The sequence below is a fragment of the Zonotrichia leucophrys genome, unplaced genomic scaffold (genome assembly GCF_028769735.1).
Source record: "Zonotrichia leucophrys gambelii isolate GWCS_2022_RI unplaced genomic scaffold, RI_Zleu_2.0 Scaffold_886_20230, whole genome shotgun sequence".
NCBI classification, from domain to species: Eukaryota; Metazoa; Chordata; class Aves; order Passeriformes; family Passerellidae; genus Zonotrichia; species Zonotrichia leucophrys.
In genome coordinates, this window is record NW_026993091.1 from 1 (window position 1) to 20230 (window position 20230).

The 20230-nt window shown below is 54.2% G+C and overlaps 1 protein-coding gene across 1 annotated transcript; it reads left to right on the forward strand.

The window, feature by feature from the left end:
* Positions 1-13738: 13738 nt before the first annotated feature.
* LOC135442036 (zinc finger protein 239-like) lies at positions 13739-14736 on the forward strand. The gene is made up of 2 exons (XM_064701586.1): positions 13739-13828; positions 13982-14736. The coding sequence occupies exons 1-2, from the start codon at positions 13807-13809 to the stop codon at positions 14734-14736; spliced, it is 777 nt and encodes a 258-aa protein (XP_064557656.1). The 5' UTR covers positions 13739-13806.
* Positions 14737-20230: the final 5494 nt, after the last annotated feature.

Consider the following 20230-nt stretch of genomic DNA (forward strand, 5'->3'; position numbering starts at 1 on the left):
GCTATGCCCCATTCATTGAAGAACTCCTTCAACTTGTGGGGTAAGGCTGCCCATTATCTGTTTAATCTCCTTTGTAAACCCAGGGGGAAAAGCGGGAGAAAGTGTTTTATTGTGTGCATGTCTTTTCTCCTGCATGTATGATGCAAACACACCTCCGAAATGTCAACCAAACAGCACTACTTTGACCTCCAAAAATGCAAAGTGATTACTCTTCTGCCACAGCTGACAGCTATTCAGACCTCGGGGATTGACTCCCGACCCATTAGGTATCTGGTATTTTGACATTCGACAGGTGCCACATACTTTTGACGATCCTTTTAAGCTTAAACATCTCATCAGGGCAATACATTTTGATGAAGAACAGTGACAGCTTTGCCTGGCAAAATGTTAGGAACATACAGTTTCGCTGCCATACAAGCATCGCTTTCCTTTGTCTGCAACAACACCTGGGAGGTCCGTGGAGACCTCACATGCTTATGATAAGGTTGTTTTCTGTGGGATATCAATTGTATTAATTTAGAAGCAATTGGTAAACTTTGGTTTAGAGACCTTTTGAGAACATGTTCGCCTCTAGCTATTCCCGCCTTAGGCAATCGTGACCAATTGAACCCTTTTTAATTTTTTCAAAGGCCTGACACATTCTAATTCTGCAATTTGTCGACCTTCTACTGTTTCTACGCAGATTCATTTTGTGTTTGGGGTCTCTCCAAATAATCACCGACTTGTGGATACCCTACCATCTGTAAATAAGTTAGAGCCTTAGGGATTTCACTTGATTCGTTTGGAACAAAGAAAGTTCATTCTGGTTGAAAACTTGTGTTCTGGATTTCTGATGAAGTTTGACCCATAACTTCCAAAGCAAACGTAGCCGCAGGTCTTGAACAAATCTTCAAATCTTAAGGTTATGGCAAATTAGCATTCAAAATCACACCCTGAAAGGACAAAGCGAGTCCTACCTTTTTTTATTAAGTGTGCTATAATCTCCTGGTAGGTGGTAAGTGTCTTTGTGGGCTGGCTACTTGTAAAAACCCATTCCAGTATCAACAAAGGATCTCGCAGCTGAGGGTCCCATTGGAAGATCAGTCCATGAATCTGGGTGCTTTTCCCAGGATATGAACTGGAAAGGCAACTAGGCCGTAGCGATGGCTTTGCGTGAAGACAGGGCTTCCTGACTTTGAACGATGGCACCTCTTGCTTCCTCTGTGGAGTGCAGGGAGAGTCCAGTTCCTTGGGTCCACGAAGAAGATTGAACAAGGGAGCAAGTCCTCATGTAATTCCTACAGGACGTACCCAGTTGATGGATCCACACAGACTGTGTAAGTCCCTGAGGGTTTTTTGGGTCGTCGTTTGCGCGGGGGCGTGAACGCCCTGGAATCCCGAATCTGGTGAGGGCGAAGGCCAGGCCCCTGCGCATCAAAACAGCCCCCCTCGCGTCTTTTGGCCTCGGCTGAGCTGGGGATAGCTCGAGCAGCGCGGTAGAGACGAACAGGAGGCGACCACTTGCTGGGGTAAACTGTCGGTTATTACAGAAGAAACCAACAAGGAGGGGAAACACCCAGCAAATGGCCCCGAACAAGGGCAGGAGGGTTTTAAGGAAAAGGGGGAAGAAGGCAGGGAAACCCGCTACCAATAGAAAATACATATTTGGAGGTCGAAACATAACTGATATACAAAGTACCAACTGTTATAAATCATAGGAGGGGCTCCGGGGCTACAGCCAACCATACCTCCCAGAGAAAAGAAAATTCTCGAAACCTGGGAGGAGAAAAAGAGTGATGACTGACCCCAAGAGGAAACAACTTTCACTTTATAAGAGAAACCAAGGGAGGAGCAGTTTCATTTCCATAGCAACCTAACTGGCAGGGTAGCAGCAGGAAGTAATACAGAAAATGGGGGGAGCAAACTAACGAACTTAAGAACACACCACAGCAAAAGGGAAGGACACGGGGGTGTCCCCAAGGTCCTTAATGTCCCTCAGGGTGTCCCCGTGCCTCAGCGGTGACAGTGCCACCCACGTGTCCCCACCCTGTCCCTACCCCTGCCCCGCCAGTGCCCCCTGGGCCACCTCACCTCCGCGTCACCTCCTTGTGCCCTTCCCCCGGGTCCCCAAGCCACCACGATTTCTCCAAGCACCCGGGCAGCGCTGGGAAGCCCTGTCCCCCTTGTCCCCCATGGCGTCACCTCCCTGTCCCGGTGAACAGCGCCACCAACGTCCCCAGCGCCCGCATCACCTCCTCCAGCTGCCCCACACATCCACGTGACCCGTTGGTGGCCGCGTGGCCTCAGGGCTGGCCCTGGTGGCCGCCACCCGCTGACGTGGCCATGCAGGCGCAGGGCCATCCCGCTGGTGGCCCCGCTGGTGGCCAGGTGATGCGCAATGTCCTCAGACCTCCCAGGCCACCTTGCAGGACACGGCCACCATGGCCAGGGCCACACAGTGACCATCCTCACCACCCCCAGGGACACTGCAGGGACATGGGACACTGGGCAGGTCCACCAGGACATGGCATACCACCAGCCCAGTGCCACCTGTTCAATCCCCGTGCCTGTGCCACTGCCACCAGGCCTGCCCAGTGTCCCAGTTCCATCCCAGTGCCACCAGCCCAGTGCCACCAGTGCTATCCCACTGTCACCACCCCAGTGTCCCAAGGGCCTTCCCAGTGCCACCACCCGTGTGTCATCATTCCGTGCCACCAATCCGCGTCCCCACTCATTCCAGTGTCACCAACCAGTGCCACCATTTCTGTCCCACTGTTACCAGTGTTTTGGGTTTGGGGGATCCCAGGTGGATTTGGGAGCTCCCGGGGGAGTTTGGGGAATTCCCGGATAAAGTTTGGAGGGTCCTGGGGGGTTGGGGGATCCTGGAAGGTTTGGGGTCCCAGGTGAGTTTTGGGGGTCCAGGTGAGGTTTCCACAGAATCGGTAATCCCAGTTTAGAATCCCAAAGATTTGGGTTTCCCAAGTGAGAACACGGGCCGGGGTTCAGGGGCCGATGTGCCGGCCTGGAGCATTTTTGGGGCTTCAATCAATGAGAGGGCCTTGGGGTGCTGGGGGGGGCGTGGTGAGTGTGAGGGGGGCTCTCATGGATTTGATGCCTCAGGTTTTGGCTTTTTTATTTTTCAGATTCTGTGCTGCTTTACTCTCTGGGGTCGGGGCTTCATATTAAGGACTGACTCTGTTCACAAGCAGGAGAAAAACAATTCCTACTCTAGCTGGGAGCCCAAGGACAAATAATCCAAATTTCAGACCGAAGAGCTAAACAACATGGACTGAAGAAAAAAACAAGAAGGATGGGACTTCATCAGCCAAAGCTATAATTGGACAATTAACTCCAATATGCAAATGGCCCAGAACTTATAAAAGGGACAGACCTCGTGACCGGCCGTCCATTTTGTGGCCATTTTGGTTCATCTTGGGCGTAGCCCTGGCTGGGCTCTTGTTCTGCCCAAGGTGTATCCACGGAGGCCTTTTAACAAATGCCTGCTTTATTGTGTAACCGTGTCTGGCCTCAGTTCTAGCTCAGCCTTGTGAAGGCCTCAGTTTGTGGCGAGCACGAAGGGAGCCGAGGCACCTGGGCAGGGCTGGAGCAGAGGCAGAGGAAGGTGCAGCTGCTGCCCCCAGCCCGCGGCACTGGCGGGGCCCAGGTGCGGGCAGAGGGTGCGGGAGGCCGAGAAGCTCGGCAGGAGCGAGAGAGGCGTGAGCGGCTGCGGGGCGCTGTGTTTATCGGGTGAGCGCGGTGGGAAGGGGCGTTTTGTGCTCGGGAGCGCAGCGGGTGCGGGGCTCGCTGTGCCCCGGGCCAGGGAGGGCGGGCGCTGTGAGCAGCGGGGTTGGATTGCGGGGCTGGGCTTGGCCTGGGGCCGGCGGTGCTGGCGCAGGGATCGTTCCCGCCCCGCCGCTCCGGAGCGCCGCGATCGGAATCTCGCTCTTTCTCTCTCTCGTTGGTTCCTTTAATTTCTGCTCAGAACTGTTAAATGCCGTGTGAATATTCCGCTGCGAGTACTGTAGTGATAATATCCCGAGAGACAGTCCTCTGAGATTAGCACTGAGAAACTGGGGCACAGTGACCCACGCTGCAGCACTTGGAGGGGGCTGTGCCCCGTGGGATGGACTCAGCTTGGAGAAGTTCCTGGAGAAGTCTCCGGTGGGAGAGAGCCCAGGGTGCAGCAGGGGAACGACTCCTGTCCCTGAGCAGAGGGAGAAGCCCCGGGGCATGAACTGAGCCCGGCCCCATTCCCTGTCTGCGGCACTGCCGGGGTAGGAGGTGCAGCTGGAAGGAGGGAGGCGTGGGGGAAAGCTGGATTTAGGGGTCCTCACTTACTTCTCATGCTCCTGCTCTGAGTTTTTGGAGTTTTCTGTCAGAAATCTCTCCCTTCCCCCACTCATCCATAGGGATTTGGGCAGTTTTCCCTTTTTGTGGGAAATCAAAGCGATGCACTGATGCTCCTAATTAGGGGCAGGAGAAGTGAGGCTCCAGGGCTTCCCGCTGAGCCGGAGCCACCGGAGCCGCAGTGCCGGGAAAGCCGTGGCGGGAGCTGCGGAGAAGTTTCTTTGTCTTTTCAGCTCAATCCCGCTCGCGCCCGGGCTCGTTCCAGGGCTGTTCCTCAACTCCGGCTCTGCCCTCACGCAGCCCGGGATGCCGGAGAGCGCGGGGCGGGGCTGTGCCGTTTGCAGAGCCCGCCCCTGGCTGCGATTGGGCGGTGGTGCCGTCAGTCGTCGTTGTGGCGCGGTGATTGGTGGGAGCGGGGCGGAGCCGGGCCCCCTTGGCGGGGTGAGGGCGGCCGTGGCTGGACAGCGGCGCCGTTGTCGAAGCGTGTGTGCGGTCCTGGGAGCGGCGGCAGGGGGCTCGGGCGGGTTCGTTGTGCCGTGTCCGGCCCGTGTTGCCGCTGGCGTGAGGGCGCTGCGGGAGCGGCTGCCCGCGGTCTCCTTGCGGCCGCTGCCTCGGCAGGAGCCGCTGCCGGAGCAGCGCTGGCTCGGCCCGGTTGCTGTGGCTGGGACAGAGGGGGCTGCCCCGTGCCCGGGGCTGTGCGGGGAATTCCCGTGGCCGGAGGTTTCTGTGCCCAGAGGAGACAGAGGAGTCCTGTAAAAGTGACTTTATTGCTGGGCAGAGGGAGAGGCCGTGGGGCATTTGCCGAGGGCTCTCTGCCATTGTTGTAGTTCGCAGCCTCCTTTTTATTCTCATTTTCCCGGCTCATCTCCCTCTCCCTTTGCCCACTGGCTGAGGTGCTTGGAAGGTTCAGACCTCCCGATCCGCCAACTGCATGTCCTCGTTAATGTGCATCCCCACTTTTGTATAACAGCCGATATTCACGGCTCTGTTAAGTTTTTATTCTTGTCGAAGTTCAGGAATTTAGCGGGTCTTTCTGTGAGCAGCAGTCCATGTTAATTAGTAACATTTATTAAAGCTGGTGATTTCACCCCTTACTTCCTTATCTACAAGTCCCTGGCCCCTCGCTCAGCTGCTGAATGAGCTGCACTCTCAAGGTGTGGAGCATGGTAAAAAGATGAGAGTTGCTGTAGCACATCCGAGGAGAAACAGCATTCGTTTAACCCATGGTCTGCCAGGGAGCCACAAAACCGTGTCCCATTCCCATCATTTCCATGTATGGACCAATACATGAGATGCTTTTTTGTTTCTGGTGTTGTTTTTTTTTTTTCACCACTTTTCCTTTGTCATCTGTTTGCCAACAGCAGTATGAGCCATTTAATTTTCCACAAACTCCTCCTTTTTCTGCTAACAGATGATCTGATCCCATCCCATGGTGAAGTGTTGTGTTCCTCATTTCAGTGGATTGGTCGGCAGGAAGGTCAGGAGCTGGAGCTGTCTGGTTGGTTATTATTGCGAGGACAGCTTGTAATCTAATGATGCCATTGAAATGAGAAATGGGTTCTGTGCCTCCTGATATGAATTGGTTCGGGTTCCCAGGGGCTGGTCCATGGTGTTGTAGGATTTGTTCTGGTAGCCTTTCAGCATTTTCCCATTTTTGGCTGCTCTCTCCAGCCAGGGCTGCATCAATTGGCTGCTTTTGTCTAACTAAATCATCAAATCCTTGGAGTCCCAACTGATTTCTCGGATATTTTGGTAGCAAAAAATCCCCAGTGCTCTAATATACCCTATATAACAGAGACAGTGCCAGCACATGTTGGAGTGGGCAGAGGGATGATTCCTCCCAATTATTTATAGTGACGTTTTCCCAACATTCTCCATGTGCTGTTTCCCTTTGCAGCTTCACCCGTTTGTGTTGCAGGGTCAGATATCCTCCCCCTGGGCTCTGCCTTGAGCTGTGCAAATTCCATCAGTGCCAGCAGGCAGAGCTTGGGGTGAGGGGCAGAGGGAATCAGCCCAATTCCTGCCCAGGGCAAGAGACCCAGGTGCATTGTCCACACTTTAACCAGCAGTGTTCATTTGCATTTCTAAAGCTCCTGTGGAGGCTGCCTGGAATGAAGTTTCTCTTCCTGCTGCTGGGCAATGTTGATGTTTTGTTGCTGGTCATTATCTTTGTGGGTGTCTTTTGGGCTGTTCCCAGTCTGTTCAGGTGTTAAACTCATCTCCATTTAGCAGTGTAAGACCCTTTAAAAAAAACCTTTAAAATTCCTTTCCCCAAGGCAAAGACAAACCAAGCCTGAGTAGAGAAATAAGGTTTAAAAGAACCAAACTTGGTACATTTTGCAGCACTGCAATGGCAGGCAGCCCAGAGTTTGGGTGTGAGTGAGCCCCAGAGTGGAATTGTGCCCTGGTGTTCCCCAGCAGCTGTGGCAGTGCAGGCCCAGGCAGCGCTGAAGCTGCAGCAGTGGCAGCAAGGCTTGGCCCCAGTGGCTGGAGATGGCAGAGGAGGGTGGCCAGGATTGCAGAGGATTCCAGGCGAGGATCTGTGGGCAGGCGCAGGGGCTTGGCCCGCTGTGGAGCCCTGGCTGCTGCTGCGTTGCCTTCAGGGCAGGCTCAGGGGCGGCCTCCCATCCTCCTGCTGCAGGCGGGAAGTGCAAATCTCCGGGGCTTCAGAGCCCTTGAGGCCAGGCTGAGGGGTCCCCCCGTGTTGAGCTGTGCTGGCGGCTGTTTCTGGCCTCAGGGACACTTGGCATGGGCCCCTTGGCCACCAGTGGTGCTGCTTTGCACTCCTTAGGCAGGAGCCGATGTCCTGGCTGGGTGTTGGCAGCAGCAAAGTGCCAGGGCAGGCTGTGTGCCAGCCCAGCTTGCTGTGGGAGAATGTGCCTTGATATCTGCTCCAGTGGTTGCTGAAGCAGTGAGAATTGCTTTTGACCCCTGTTAGGTGCCATGGTGTCAGCAGAAGATATTGAAGCCTTCCTGCTCAGGGCATTTCAGTGCCAGGCTCTCACAGGCACCCAGAGCTGCACGGGTTGAGCTGAGCATGGGGCGGTGACCTGCGCTGTGTCTGATTCCCCTTCCTTAATAACAGCCTGTCTTGTAGCTCTTTTCCCTTCTGCTGCCCTTGCAGAGCCATCCACAAACACATTTTCTCCCTCAGGCCAGGGAATGTCCCATCATCAATCTGTCCCAGCCTGTGTCTGGAGCTCTGTCCCTTGAGTGCAGTCCTGGGTTCCTTGCCAGCCCCTCTCCAGGCTGTTCAAACAGGAGGCTGGGTTAAACCCTTGCCCTGTCCTCAGTCCTAAATCCTCCTGTGCCATTGAACAAGTTTCATACTGTAATAACCGAGCCCTGCTCATCCATTTAGAGGCTCTTTTGGTTGTCAGACCTTTAACTTGATGCCAGACTTGAAGTATAGGAGGTCCTATATAGGGTAAAGATTTTAGCACAAGAATTCCTTTGGCAAGACCGTGTATAACATTCACCTGTAATTCAAATTCTTTTTCCCTGTCTGGAAGGCCCAGGCCAGCCACCTCAGGTAATCTTCATTTTAACACTTGAAAATTCTGTGTTTCCTCCTCCTGTCCATCCATCCAGTTTGTTGACTGGCAGGATAGGAGTGTTGTAGGGAAACATCCCTGGCTCCAAAAGCCCTGCCTTTAACAGGGAGTCAATACCAGGCTGTGAGCCCATCCTTCCCTCTCTTGGAACACGGTATTGCTTGTTCGGGTTGCTTTAAAGTAATTTGTAGAGGCTCCATATCTAATTTTCCCTCTTTCCCTGAGGCTGCCCACACTTCTGGGTTCACTTCAGCATGGGCCTTGTCAGATTCTGGAACAGAGATGCAATAGTACTGGCCTCTGTATCACCTTTTATAATAATAATTTGCATTCTGAGTTTAGTGATCAAATCCCTTCCTAGTAAATTATAATCACATTAAGGAGCAAATAAAACTTCATGCATTTCAAACCCATCTCCCACATCTGGTAACAGTGGTTGAATAAAACGACACATCTTTCCCACTGATCCCATGATTAATCAAAGACATTTTTGCCATTTTCCCCACCTTGGGTCTGAGATTCAGAGTGGATTGAGAGGCCCTTGTGTACATTCAGATAATGTCTCCTCTCAATGCAGACCCGCTTGAATGTTCTCAAGGGCTGCAGTGTGGAGGGTCCCTGGTGTGATGGGAGCTGTGACAGCCCTGCCAATCCATGTCCATCAAGGGGTGGACTTGCTGGTGCTGAGGGTGCTGCTGTCTGTGCTTGCAGTGTCCTTGTGCCCTGCAGCTGGAGCCCTGGTTCCTTGCCAGGGGCTGTTTGGGTGGGCTCTCCCCTGCCGAGGAGGGCAATGCCTCTGCCAGGTGCTTGTGGCCGAGCCCGTGCCCTGGGTGCTGGGGCCCCCTTGGGCCCTGGGGTTGATCCCTCAGGGGCTGTAGGAACTGTGCCCTGGCCTTTGCCTTCAGCTTGGCCTTTTGCTGCTCCCTTCTTGCATTCACCTGCTGTGCCTTTGTGCCCAAGTGCTGCAGGGCCTTCTTGTGCCCCTCCTGCAGCCCCCTCAGTGCCTGTGGGTGCTTGTCTTGCTTTACAAGAGAGGTTTCTGCTCGGGAAGGCAGAAAATGCCTCTCTTGGAATGGAAAATGCAAACCCCCTCCCTGTTAATTTTTAGACTAGTGAAATCAAGAGGCTCTCAGGCAAAGATATGGGAATAGGAATACCACTTCTTTACTAGTGTGTATAATAAAGCAAACAAACAGCAACAGCTGCGGCACTGACAGCAAACAGAGCCCGGAGCCAGTCCCGGCCTTTGGGCTGCGGCGCTTTCCCCTTGGGTGCAGTTCCGGGCACGGCCGGCAGGGGCGCTGGTGGCTCCCGCGGGGCGGGGCAGCGCATCCCTCCCATGGGAACCTCTCTGAACGGAAATAGAGCAATCCCTTCATCTAACTCTTTCACTTTTTTACCTTCTCTAGCCTTTCTCCCGTGTTTCGAGAAAGAATAAAGAATTTGGAGAGGGCTGTCTTTTAACTGAGCTCCTAGTGTTTTGATAAGGTGTATCCTCTAGAGTTTCCCTGAACAGCCGGAGCTGTGGTTACCAAGGGGACGTAACTCAGAGCAGGACGGGGTCAGGGGAGGATATCCCGCCGAGGCTCGGTGGGAGTGTGGGCAGGGTCTGCTGCCGGAATCGGCAGAGGGGGATCTTCCTGTGGAGCCCGAGGCGGAGCGTGGGCAGCCCCCAGATGGCTGATGGCGGCTGATCCGGCAGCTCCCGGCAGAGCAAAGGCAGGTGGGAGAGCCCGGCAGCAGCGGCGGTGCCCAGCGCAGGTGGCACGGGCAGGGCAGGCGGGGATGGGATGGCTGGGACCCCCCCTGGGTGCGGTGGGCGCGGTGAGCTCGGAGCAGGCGGCAGGACAGAGCAACCCCCATCTTGCCCAGCATGGGCGGCAGAGCGGCCGCGGGCCAGGCAGTGGGAGCAGGGCACACAAATTGAGCGAGAGCGCCGGGGCAGGTGGAGCTGCCCTGGGCAGTGAGGCCGCACCTGGGATGGAAAGCGGGGCAGGCGGAGCTGAGGCGGGCAGCGAGCCGGGACCCGGGACAGGCGCCTGGGCCGCGAACGGAGGGGGCAAGACCTGCAGAGGATCCCACTCTCTTTCTGATTTTTCCTCTTCTTCCCCTTCTTTTTATTTCCCCTTTTTCTTTTCTTGTTTTGTCTCGGTTGTTTCTGATACTTTTAAGACTTTTATTCTCCTAAAATCTCCTGTCTAACGTATGGCATATTCTCTTTCTTCTAGATTAAATGGGGTTTTTTTACAAATAAACCCACAACCTAAAAAATCTAAACTTCTGCTTGGATACTTTGAAATGGCCAAGTAGCTAACTCAGGACCTCCTAATGTTGTTTTCCTCATCACCTTTTTATTTATCCTTTGGCAAATTACGGATACATCCTAAATCCAAAACTCCCAGTGCACCCATAGTTCCTTAAAAAATGATCACACAAAGCTTGAGTACCCCAGTGCATTTTCTGATGCATTTCTTCTGATATTTTCCTAGTAAGCACATTTTATTAGGTAATTGTCTTCCATCAAGAGGTTTCCATTTCCCTGATTTATCTTGTTCACTTCCTTGTTTAATTCGTTTTTCTCTGCTACCCTAAACTTTGGAATTTCCAGTTTTTCCTGGTTTGGAGTTAATATTAACATAACTCTTTCAGCTCCATTTTCTGCTGCATCCTTAGCTTTGTTATCTGCCAAATTATTTCCTCCTCTTTCTGGGGTCTTTCCCTTTTGGTGGTCCCTAATATGTGCTATAGCTATCTCTTTTAGTTGATTGTAATGCCGCTAAAATAAGTTCCTCATGTACTAATCCTTTTCTTCTTGAATTAAGTAATCTTTTTCCTTTCCAAATGTTTTAAAGGTATGTACTACTCTAAAGGCATACCTTGAATGAGTATATATAGTTCCTTTATTTTGTGTTAAATATTGTAGTGCTCTTTTTAAAGTATATAATTCACAAGTTTGAGCTTACTAGTTTAAGGTTAATTTCCCTTTTTCCATAGTATGCACGTTTTTCCCATCGAGTACTACATACCCTGTATTTTCTCCATTTGCAAGTAGTTGTATCTCTGTTAGGTAACATAACTCCCAAAGGACTGTTTTATTTTTCTTTTTTTTCCCTGTATCCAACTTACTGGTTTTCTGTCTCATTTTTCAAAATCTTATCTATTCATCTTCTGCCTCTGTTTTTCACTTTCACTAACAACCTAAATACCTCTTTTCTTTCAACTACACACACAAAAGTACAAAACTTTTTTCTCCCACTTTCAGTACAATAGACTTCCCTCCAAGGAGATATGGTAAGGCCTAAAATGCACAATCCGCATTACCTATACTTTCATTCATCTACATTCACTCACTTTTATTTCCCATTCCCTTCCACACATTCTTTCCCGCCCTCAGGACACAGAGTGGATCCCTGTTGACAGAGAATCGCGGGTCCCTGTGCCCCCCCTGGCCTTGGGGTGGCCTCTGGGTCTCAGTATCTCCGGGCCTCCTGGGAGGGCCCTGACTCTGCTGCCTCCGGTGCCGTTCCCCTGTGGGGCTGATTTGTGTGTCACTCACACTCTTTAGCCACGGCCCCCTCACACGCCCTGGGGACAATGGCCCGTTTGCAGGTCACCTGTACCTTATGCCACAGCCCCCACACGCCAGGAGAACAATGGCTTATTTGTGGGTCACACACTCCTCTTTCCACAGCCCCCCTTCCCACCCACCCGGGAAGCTGAGGCTGATTTTGTGTGTGACTCACTCTAACACACAACAAGACAACAATAAGGTACCTTTTGTTATAAATGATCAAATCGAGAGCCAAACTTATAAGAAAATTTAGCAAAGATTTATTAATTTGTCTCAGAGACTGAAGTTCGGTCATCTACACTACCACAGCCAAGGATCAGCGTTGAGCCCGGGTTCGGTGCTGGGTGAACACGGATCTGACCTGCGAATGTCAGAGTCTCCCCCTGTTCACAAATGCTGCCTGACGCAGCGAGTTCTTTTACAGTTTATTCTGCTCGAGGCAGAGATGACCGAATGTTCTTTGTGTCTCTTCCCATGCATAACCTTGGCTTTACCTGTGCAGAGGTGGACAAAGACTCAGTCCCGGTGTCTGATGTTGTCAGTAGACTCTGGGGAAGTCAGCATTCACATGCATCAGGGTGGGGCTGTGGATCATTGTGGTAGCTGTAATGTCGAGGCGTTAATCACTCTTGGCTGGACCTGGTGACCCGGGGAAGCCAGCGATTATCGCCCGGGAAGCTTCTGTTCTTTCATTAAAAACCCCGATGTTTATCTCAACCAAGTCCAGAAACTAGATGTATATGAATAAGACACTGCTCCTGTCCAGGATGGTCAAAAGACATAACGTGGATTTTACAATATTTTATACATTAATAGCATGAATTATCTCTACCATATACTACACTTTCACATCACCTATTACAAGTTTAGGTGTTTCTGGCCAGTCCTGGTGCTCTTGGATATCCCTCAACCCAGCTGTGCTGCCCAACCCCAGATGCTCTTGAGCATATCCTCAATCCAGCAGAATTTTGCACAGCCCTGGATGCTCTTGGAATGTTAATTCCTCAAGCCAGCAGGTTTTAATTCTGGATGCTCTTGGGCACTCTTATCCCTCAAACCAGCAGATTTTTTAGGAGCCCCTTTTGTCCCGTTTCCTAGTGGATTTGGCTCAGAAACTCCTCTGCTCCCTTGCTCCGAGGGGTCCAGCCCCTCTCTGAGACCCAGTCCCAGTTACCCCGGGGGATTCTCTCACTCCTCTTCTCACTCGCTGTGTCTCTTTACTGGCTGCTTCCCTCGAGGAAAGTTGGAAACGCAGCGTGGGAGACTCCAGCACTCACTTGGCAGGTCTGGGACAACCAGCCCTCGTCTCATTCACAGCCCAGAGCAGAGAATGAGGGGAGAAGGGAGCCCGGGAGCCCAAAGAGCCCCGGCATCCCGAAATGGGGAGAGCGAAGTGGGGGGAGCTTTTGGCATTGCTGGGACTGCCAGCAGCCTGGGCAGGGCGGGCACCGAGGAGAAGGGGGACCCCCAATCCAAGCATGACCCCCAGAAGTTGGGACAGGGGGGAACCCCCAAACACCAGAGGGGAGGGACCAGGGATGGGGAACGCCTGGGAGGCTTTTTCAGGGCTGAATCTGGGTGTTTGGGAGGCTTTTGTGGAGCCCTGATGGCCAGTGACTTGTAGAGATGGACTTGGGCAGAGGGACCTTCAAACTCATTGTGTTTTGGGGAAGATGAAGCAAGAAAGCCTTATAAATATGATTGTCTGGCAAATGATTTTGTGAACATAAAAAGTGTAAGGAAGATTGAAATGAAAGCAAGCTCTGAGATACCTCAGTTAGTGAACAACTGGAAAACAATGGTGTGGCCCCACTGAAGGTAATCCCCTTTTGATGAAACAATTCCCTCGGCTTGCAGACAGATCCAAGGGTCAGAGCAGACCCCACTAGCTCAATAGAAGGGGTCCAAAGAGGAGTTTTTAAGGTTGAAAATGTAACACAGTATGGTGATGTAATGACTCTTACAGGCTGTATGTAAATGCTCTAGGATTTGTATCTTGTACTAGATTGGTTAGTGAGAAATAGAATATTCAACACAGAAGAAGATTTATTGTGTTGTAACGGGACCCTTACTCTCTTACGCTCTTCTCCTCTTACTCTCTCACCCTCTCACCCTCTCTACCCCTCTCTTCTCTCGGGCCTGCTCCGAGCTGTGCCTGGCAGCTCCAAGCAGGGCCCTGCACCCAGGCCCTTTGCAATAAACCGCAAGTTCCACGCCCTGGCTGCAGAGCTCTCTCGTCTCCGTCCGTCCCGACCGTCCTACCCCCCGACACTCCAACAAACGCTCTCATCCATTGTTTTCCCCAAACCAGGATTGCCCATTTCCAAGGCCTGGGAGGCTGTGAGGAAGAGGAAGATGCCCCGGGACACTGAGGCAGGTGAGGAGGAAGTCAGTGCCCCTTTCCCCTCTGTGCTGCTCCATCTCCCAGCCCAGCACGGCCCCGGCTGCAGCTCAGCCCTGGGGGGATCTCCTTGCCCTTGCCTGTGGCACGGAGGCAAATCCCATCCTGTCCTTGTCCTTCCTCCCCCAGAGCAGGAGCTGAGCATGGAGAGCAGGGAGGACAAATGCCCGCGGCAGAACCTGGTGGAAGAGGCCGTTTTGAGCGGCTCCACGGCGCAGGAAGCCAACGGGGAGGAAAAGCCCCGGAGATGCCGCATGAGGAGGGGCTGCAAACGCAGCCGGCGGGGATCTGAGGGGGAAAGAGCCAGCCTGGGCCGGGAAGGCGGCCGGAGACGGAGCCAGAGCTCGGAGCTGGTGCTCCATGAGCAGCTCCATGATGGGGAGAAACCCCACACGTGCGAGGAGTGTGGGAAGAGCTTCAGGTGGAACTGCCACCTGATTGTGCACCAGAGGATCCACACTGGGGAGAGGCCCTACGAGTGTGGGGAGTGTGGGAAGAGCTTCAACCGGAGCTCCCACTTAATCATACACCACAGGACCCACACTGGGGAGAAGCCCTTTGAGTGTGGGGGGTGTGGGATGTGCTTCACAGACAGCTCCAACCTGATCAGGCACCAGAGGACCCACACTGGGGAGAGGCCCTATGAGTGTTCCAAGTGTGGGAAGAGGTTTAAGACCAGCTCCGATCTCCTCCTGCACTATCAGACTCACACAGAAGAGAGGCCCTTCCAATGCCCCAACTGCGGGAAGGGATTCAAGCGCAACTGCACCCTCATCAGACACCGGCGCATCCACACTGGGGAGAGGCCCTACGAGTGTCCCCAGTGTGGGAAGAGCTTCTCACAGAGCTCTCACTTGACCCAACACCAACGGAGGCACCGGTAAGGGAAGCCCTGGGAGTGCCCCGGGTGCGGGCAGCGCTTCGTGCGCTGCTCCAGCTCCATTATTAATAATAGTATTAATAATTATAATAATAATAACAATAATAATAGTAATCAAAGGGAGGGGGTTTACATTTTCCATTTCAGTGGAGGCTTCTGAAATGGGGAGACACCCCAAGGCTGGTCCATGTCAAATATTTCCTGAAAGATGTAAATTAGTTTATGTTTTTGCATGAGGGTCTATGAATATGCAACAGGCTGATGTAATTAAAACCAGATTAATTAAGGGGTGTCCCCGAGCATAACTGGGGGGTCTTGGTGGCCATAACAACCTTTGCTCGATGGTCCTTGTCTCCCATTATATCAATCCGTTGCATTTTCATGGCGTTGTTGCTTATCCATGAAGTACTTTACATATTCCAGGAACAAAATTGGCTTGATCCTGTCTGGGGGTCCAAGCCCCCTCCCAGCTCAATTTCGGGGGTCCCATTCTCGTCCCAGCTCAGTTTTGGGACCCCATGCTCATCCCAGCTTAATTTGGGGGTTCCATTCCCTTCCCACCTCAATTTGGGGGTCCCATTCCCCTCCCAGCTCAATTTTGGGGTCCCGACCCTCTTTTCCGCGCTCTCTCCTTTCCGATCGTTCCCCCAATGCCCTGCCCCGTGTTTGGTTTTGTGGGCTCCAGGCCCCTCCTGCTCCGTTCTGGGTTCCCGACCCCGTTTTGGATTAATTTGAGGTCTCCAATCCATCTCCAGGGTCACCTTCCCCCCCTCCCCACCAAATTCCGCTTTTGGCAACTGATGAGTCATCAGCGAGACATCCTCTGATTGGCTGGAAATTACCCCGCGCTGTCTCTGATTATTTACCGCAGTGAGAGGGCTTGGTCTGTGGCTGGCAAGTGATGAGTCAGAGTCGGGCCGGGCGCTGATTGGCTGAAAATCGCTGAGCGGGGTCAGTGCTCTGAGTTTCTGCCCAGCAAGTGAATCGTCATCAGCGCCGTGCGTTCTGATTGGTCGGGATCTGTTTTGGCGTGGGGACGTGAGGAACTGGGGTTACTTGGGGTTTATTTCGGTTTATTTAGTGTTGGTTTGGGTTTTTTTTGGGGTTATTTATTGACTAATTGGGGTTTATCTTGGGTTTTTCTTGGTTTATTTCTGTTTATTTGGGGGTATTATTTGGAATTATTTGGGTTTATTTGGAAGTATTTGGGTTTTTTTGGGCTTTTTTGAGTTTATGTGGGTTTATTTGGAAGTATTTGGGGTTCTTGGAGTCAATGTTGGTGTATATGGGGTTTTTTAGGTGCAGTTGAAATCAATTGGTGTTTTTTGGGTTTAATTTGGGGGTTTATTTTGTTATTTTGGGGTTGTTTGTATTTCTTCAGGATTATTTGGGAGACTTTTAGGTAACGTTTGGGTTTTTTTCGAGGTATTTGGGGTTTATTTTGAGTGTTTTGGGGTTATTTGGGTGATTTGGGGTCATGTGGGGTAATTAAATCCGGCAATGTTCCTCCTGCAAAAAACTGGATTTTTTCCTTAAAAATCTGAGAGTTTTTCCCCAAAAAAACTGGAATGCCCCTAAAAATCCCGGACTTTTCCCATCCAATAGCAGTGCGCCCCTCCCCAAACCATCCAATCACTGCGGGTCTCCCCTCAGAACACCAGCCTCCCTGTGCACGATCCAAGCAATGACTGCACGCCTCCCCTCTCTCACACACCGAGAAAAAACCAATCACTGCGTTCCTCCCCTCAGCTACTCTCGCCTCTCTCGACCTGAACCGACCAATCACCAGGCGTCTTCCCTCAGCAAGTCCCACCTTCTTTGCGTCTATCCAACCAATTACCGAGCGTCTCCCCTTGGCAAAGCCCGCGCCCCCGCCAATCATCTGTCAATCACTGCGCCCTCCACGAAACCAACCAATCACTGGGCACCTCCTATCAGCAACTCCCACCCTCTCCAATGCCGCTCCAGCCAATCAGTGCCGAGCCCAAAGGTCGCCCCCTGACCCATGGGCCGTGCATGGTGCGGGCGCCCCCTCCCCCCCGCCCTGCGTCCCGGAACCCCCTCAGGGACCCCCGGGAGCCGCCCCGGGCTCGGGCGGGTCCTGCGGGAGGCGCTGGAGAGAGCGGGGGAGGCGCTGGGAGAGGACGGGGGGCTCCGGGAGCTGCTGAGGAGGCGCAGGGACAGGTGAGGGGTCCTGGAGGGGTCGTGAGGGGAATTTGGGGAGGGGTCTTGAGGAGGTTTGGGGGCGATTTGGGGAGGGTCTGGGGGGAACTTGAGGGGGTTTTAGCGGGGTCTGGGAGTGCTGGGGGGGACTTTGTGGGGGGAATTTAGGGAGGGGTCCTCGGGGGGTGTCACGATCCTTATGGACGGGTTCCGTAAGGGTTCGTGGATTTGATCTCAGGGTGCAAAAAGAATCAACACGGTACAAGGGGGTTTGCAATGATAATCAAAACAAATGCACCTTTATTGAATGAGCCCAGCAAAATGGGATAGAGGGATTAAGGGAGAGAAAAAGATGGGGGAAGAGAGAGACAAAAGAGAGAGAGAGAGAAAGAGAGAGGGGATAGAGCTACCAAACGTAGAGATGAAGTCCTTTGGTCCAGCCCAGTCGAGGACCCGCCCGTTACGTCAGGGAGGTCTCAGAGGCCCAGTTCATCTGGACACCAAATATACTCTTTTTCACTGGGCAAGGGGGATGGATTTTGCAGCCGAAACAAAGGCAGTTTATTATATCTTCGGGGGGGGGTGGGAAATAAGGGTACACACAGTCCAAGTTTGTCAGCAGGCGAGAGTCATTGTTTTCCTTGTCCACTGCCTACACCTGCAACATCCATCTTGCTTTGGGCTGCTTTCCTTCCATGCCCTGTACACCTCCCCTGAGTTGGGGCTTTCAGTCCCAGTCTCTGGAAGAAGGTGAGAGGGGCCTTCTCACATAGGGATTTCATGTCTCAGTCCCTTGATGAAGAGGTTTCTTACATCTCTACTTGTCTGTCACGGTGGTTATGAACGGTCTTCTCTTGGCGGAGGGGACCACCCTAAAGCTCAAACCAGCCAGGCTGAGAGGTAGGGAGGATCCCAGAGCTATTGTGCAAAAGGGCAGGATGCCCTGTGAGCTCAGTGTAGCGTATAACAAACAACATCTGTGAAAACAGCAACTTAGCAACACTTTCAGGCCTCAGGCACATGACTTTCCCGGCCACCGGATCAGCAAACAGGGGTTTTAATTTTTTGGTGGTTTCTCTCCATGACAATCGTAAGGCAGATGAGGGATATTTCAGACAGACTCTCACAACACGGAACACACTTGTTCCCCCAGCTCCAGAAGACTTGATGCAGCAACAAAAACATTCCTGCAGGAACCACCAAAGGCCAAGGGGCGTTTGGCCACTTTCCCTTCCACACCGCACGCTCGGGCAAATTGCGCAGACCAAGCAGCCTTTCCCCTCTTCCCCATTGGCCTGAAGACACTGTGCACCAAGAGAAAGCTCCTGGACACCCGGCTATCCAACAACAGCAATTTAATGTTCCTGGAGTGGGTGAAGGGAAAGGAAGTGCTGGCAGAGGAGAGGTGTTCCCCGCAGGCTCAGGCGGCCCCAGCAGACGCAGCCTCCCGGATCAGTTCTCCACAGCGCCGCGGCAGGACACTCAGCCACGGGCACACAGGAAAGGCCGCGACTCCCAGAGGCGGCGGAGTTGTTCTCGCATCCTCTGGAGCCGGGAGCAGGGAACGCTCTGTACAGCTAAAAGGATGTACAGAGCTTGAAGCGCCAGGCATGAGATGGCAGGGCTGCTGTCATCCGTCATGTCCTGAAGGGCTGCAGAGAGAGAAACAGAGGCACAGTCAGAGGCTGGATCTGCCGGGAGCTGGGCAGAGCCTCCAGCCTCGTCCGTGCCACGCAGCTGCTGGCACGGCCTGGAGGAAGCAGGAGCCAAGAAGGACGAGCTGGCAGCTGCTGGCCAGGAATGTCCCGCAGGCCCCTGCAAGGTGTCTGCGCTGTGGCCCCGCTGCCCTTGGGGCGCGCAGGGAGCGGAGCCGTCGGCGGGCGGGCCAGGGAACGCAGCTGCCAGCGGCAGCCCCCGCCGAGAGCCCGCGGGCCTCACTCACCGCTGCAGATGATGCGGAACTGCGGCTGCTGCCCTGTCAGGTAGCGCCCGGCCATCCCTGGGGAGCACAGAGCGTGTCCTGCCTTCAGAGGCACAGCTGGCGCCCACGGGCGCTGCCAGCCCTGAGGCCACACGCCCTGCTGGCCGGGCAGGGCTCAGCCCGGGCCCCTGGCGCACGCTGCCGCCCCAGGGCACGGCTGCCAGAGGGCGGCAGCAGCAATGCCCAGGCCAGCGGGGGCTGCCCATGCCCGCGCCCGGATCCTGCTGCCGGCACAGCAGGCGGGGCCGGGGCCGAGCTGCGGCAATGGGGCGGGCCGGGGAGGGAGCCGGGCTTGGCGCTCACCCATGAACCTGACGGCCGCCTCTCGCAGGGGCTCCTGTGCGCTCCGCAGGTAGGGCAGGGCCAGGCGCAGGTGCTCGGCCGCTCGGCTCCTGTCCTCTGCCAGCTGCAGAGAGCGGCAGGGCACGGAGGGAAAGGGTTGATGCGGGCCCTGCCCCTGGGCCGGGCGCTCCCTACGGCCGGCGCTGCTCCCCCTGCCCACAGAGCCCCGAGGCCCGGGCAGCAGCCGCAGGCGCCGGGCTCGGCACGGGGCACAGGGCCCGGCGAGCCGCGGTGCCGCCCCGCAGCAGAGCCCGGCTGGCTCGGGGCTCCGTCGGCACCGGCCTTGGGGCCAGAGGAGCCTGGAGCAGAGCCCGCACGGCCCAGGGAAGGGAGCGGCGTGTGGGGCGCAGGCCGGTGCCCCTGCGTGCGGCACTGGGCAGGGGCCACAGCTGCCAGCCCCACAGACTGGGCGCTGTGGGCAGGCGGCTGCTGCAGGGATTGGGCTGGGCATTCCCGGCTGTCCTTACCAAGAACTCAGCAAATCTCCACATTTGATCCGTCTGCAGCAGCTGCTTGAGATCCTTCCTCTTCAGGAAGCTCACTGCAGAAAGCAGTGTTTCCCGAGAGGCCTGCAGAGCAGCAGAGAGCCAGAGATGGCACCGCAGCCCAGGGCACAGGAGCCGCATCTCTGTGCCAGGGCCAGGAGAAGGCTGGAGCCCATCAGGTGCCAGGGGCTGGGGAGACAGCTGAGACCCCTTCCATGGGGACACCCAGGAGGCCTCACCTGTGCCACACACGGGTTCTCATCGTGGCAGTGGAAGAAGAGTGGGAGCAGGCTCTGGCTCACAGGCTTCTTCAGGGGCTTTTCTCCCTTTGCCACTACCAAGGCAATCACGTCTTGGAAGAGGCGAATGGAGAGCAGCTGCACAAGGCTGTTGTCCTGTTGGAAAGGAAGCCAAAGCTCTCCACATCTGCTGCTCCAGGCCCCCCTGTGCCCAGGCCCAAGGCAGCACCCAAGTGCCCGTGGCTGGGGGCACAGAGCCTCACATTGTCAAAGAGGTGCCAGAGCGCC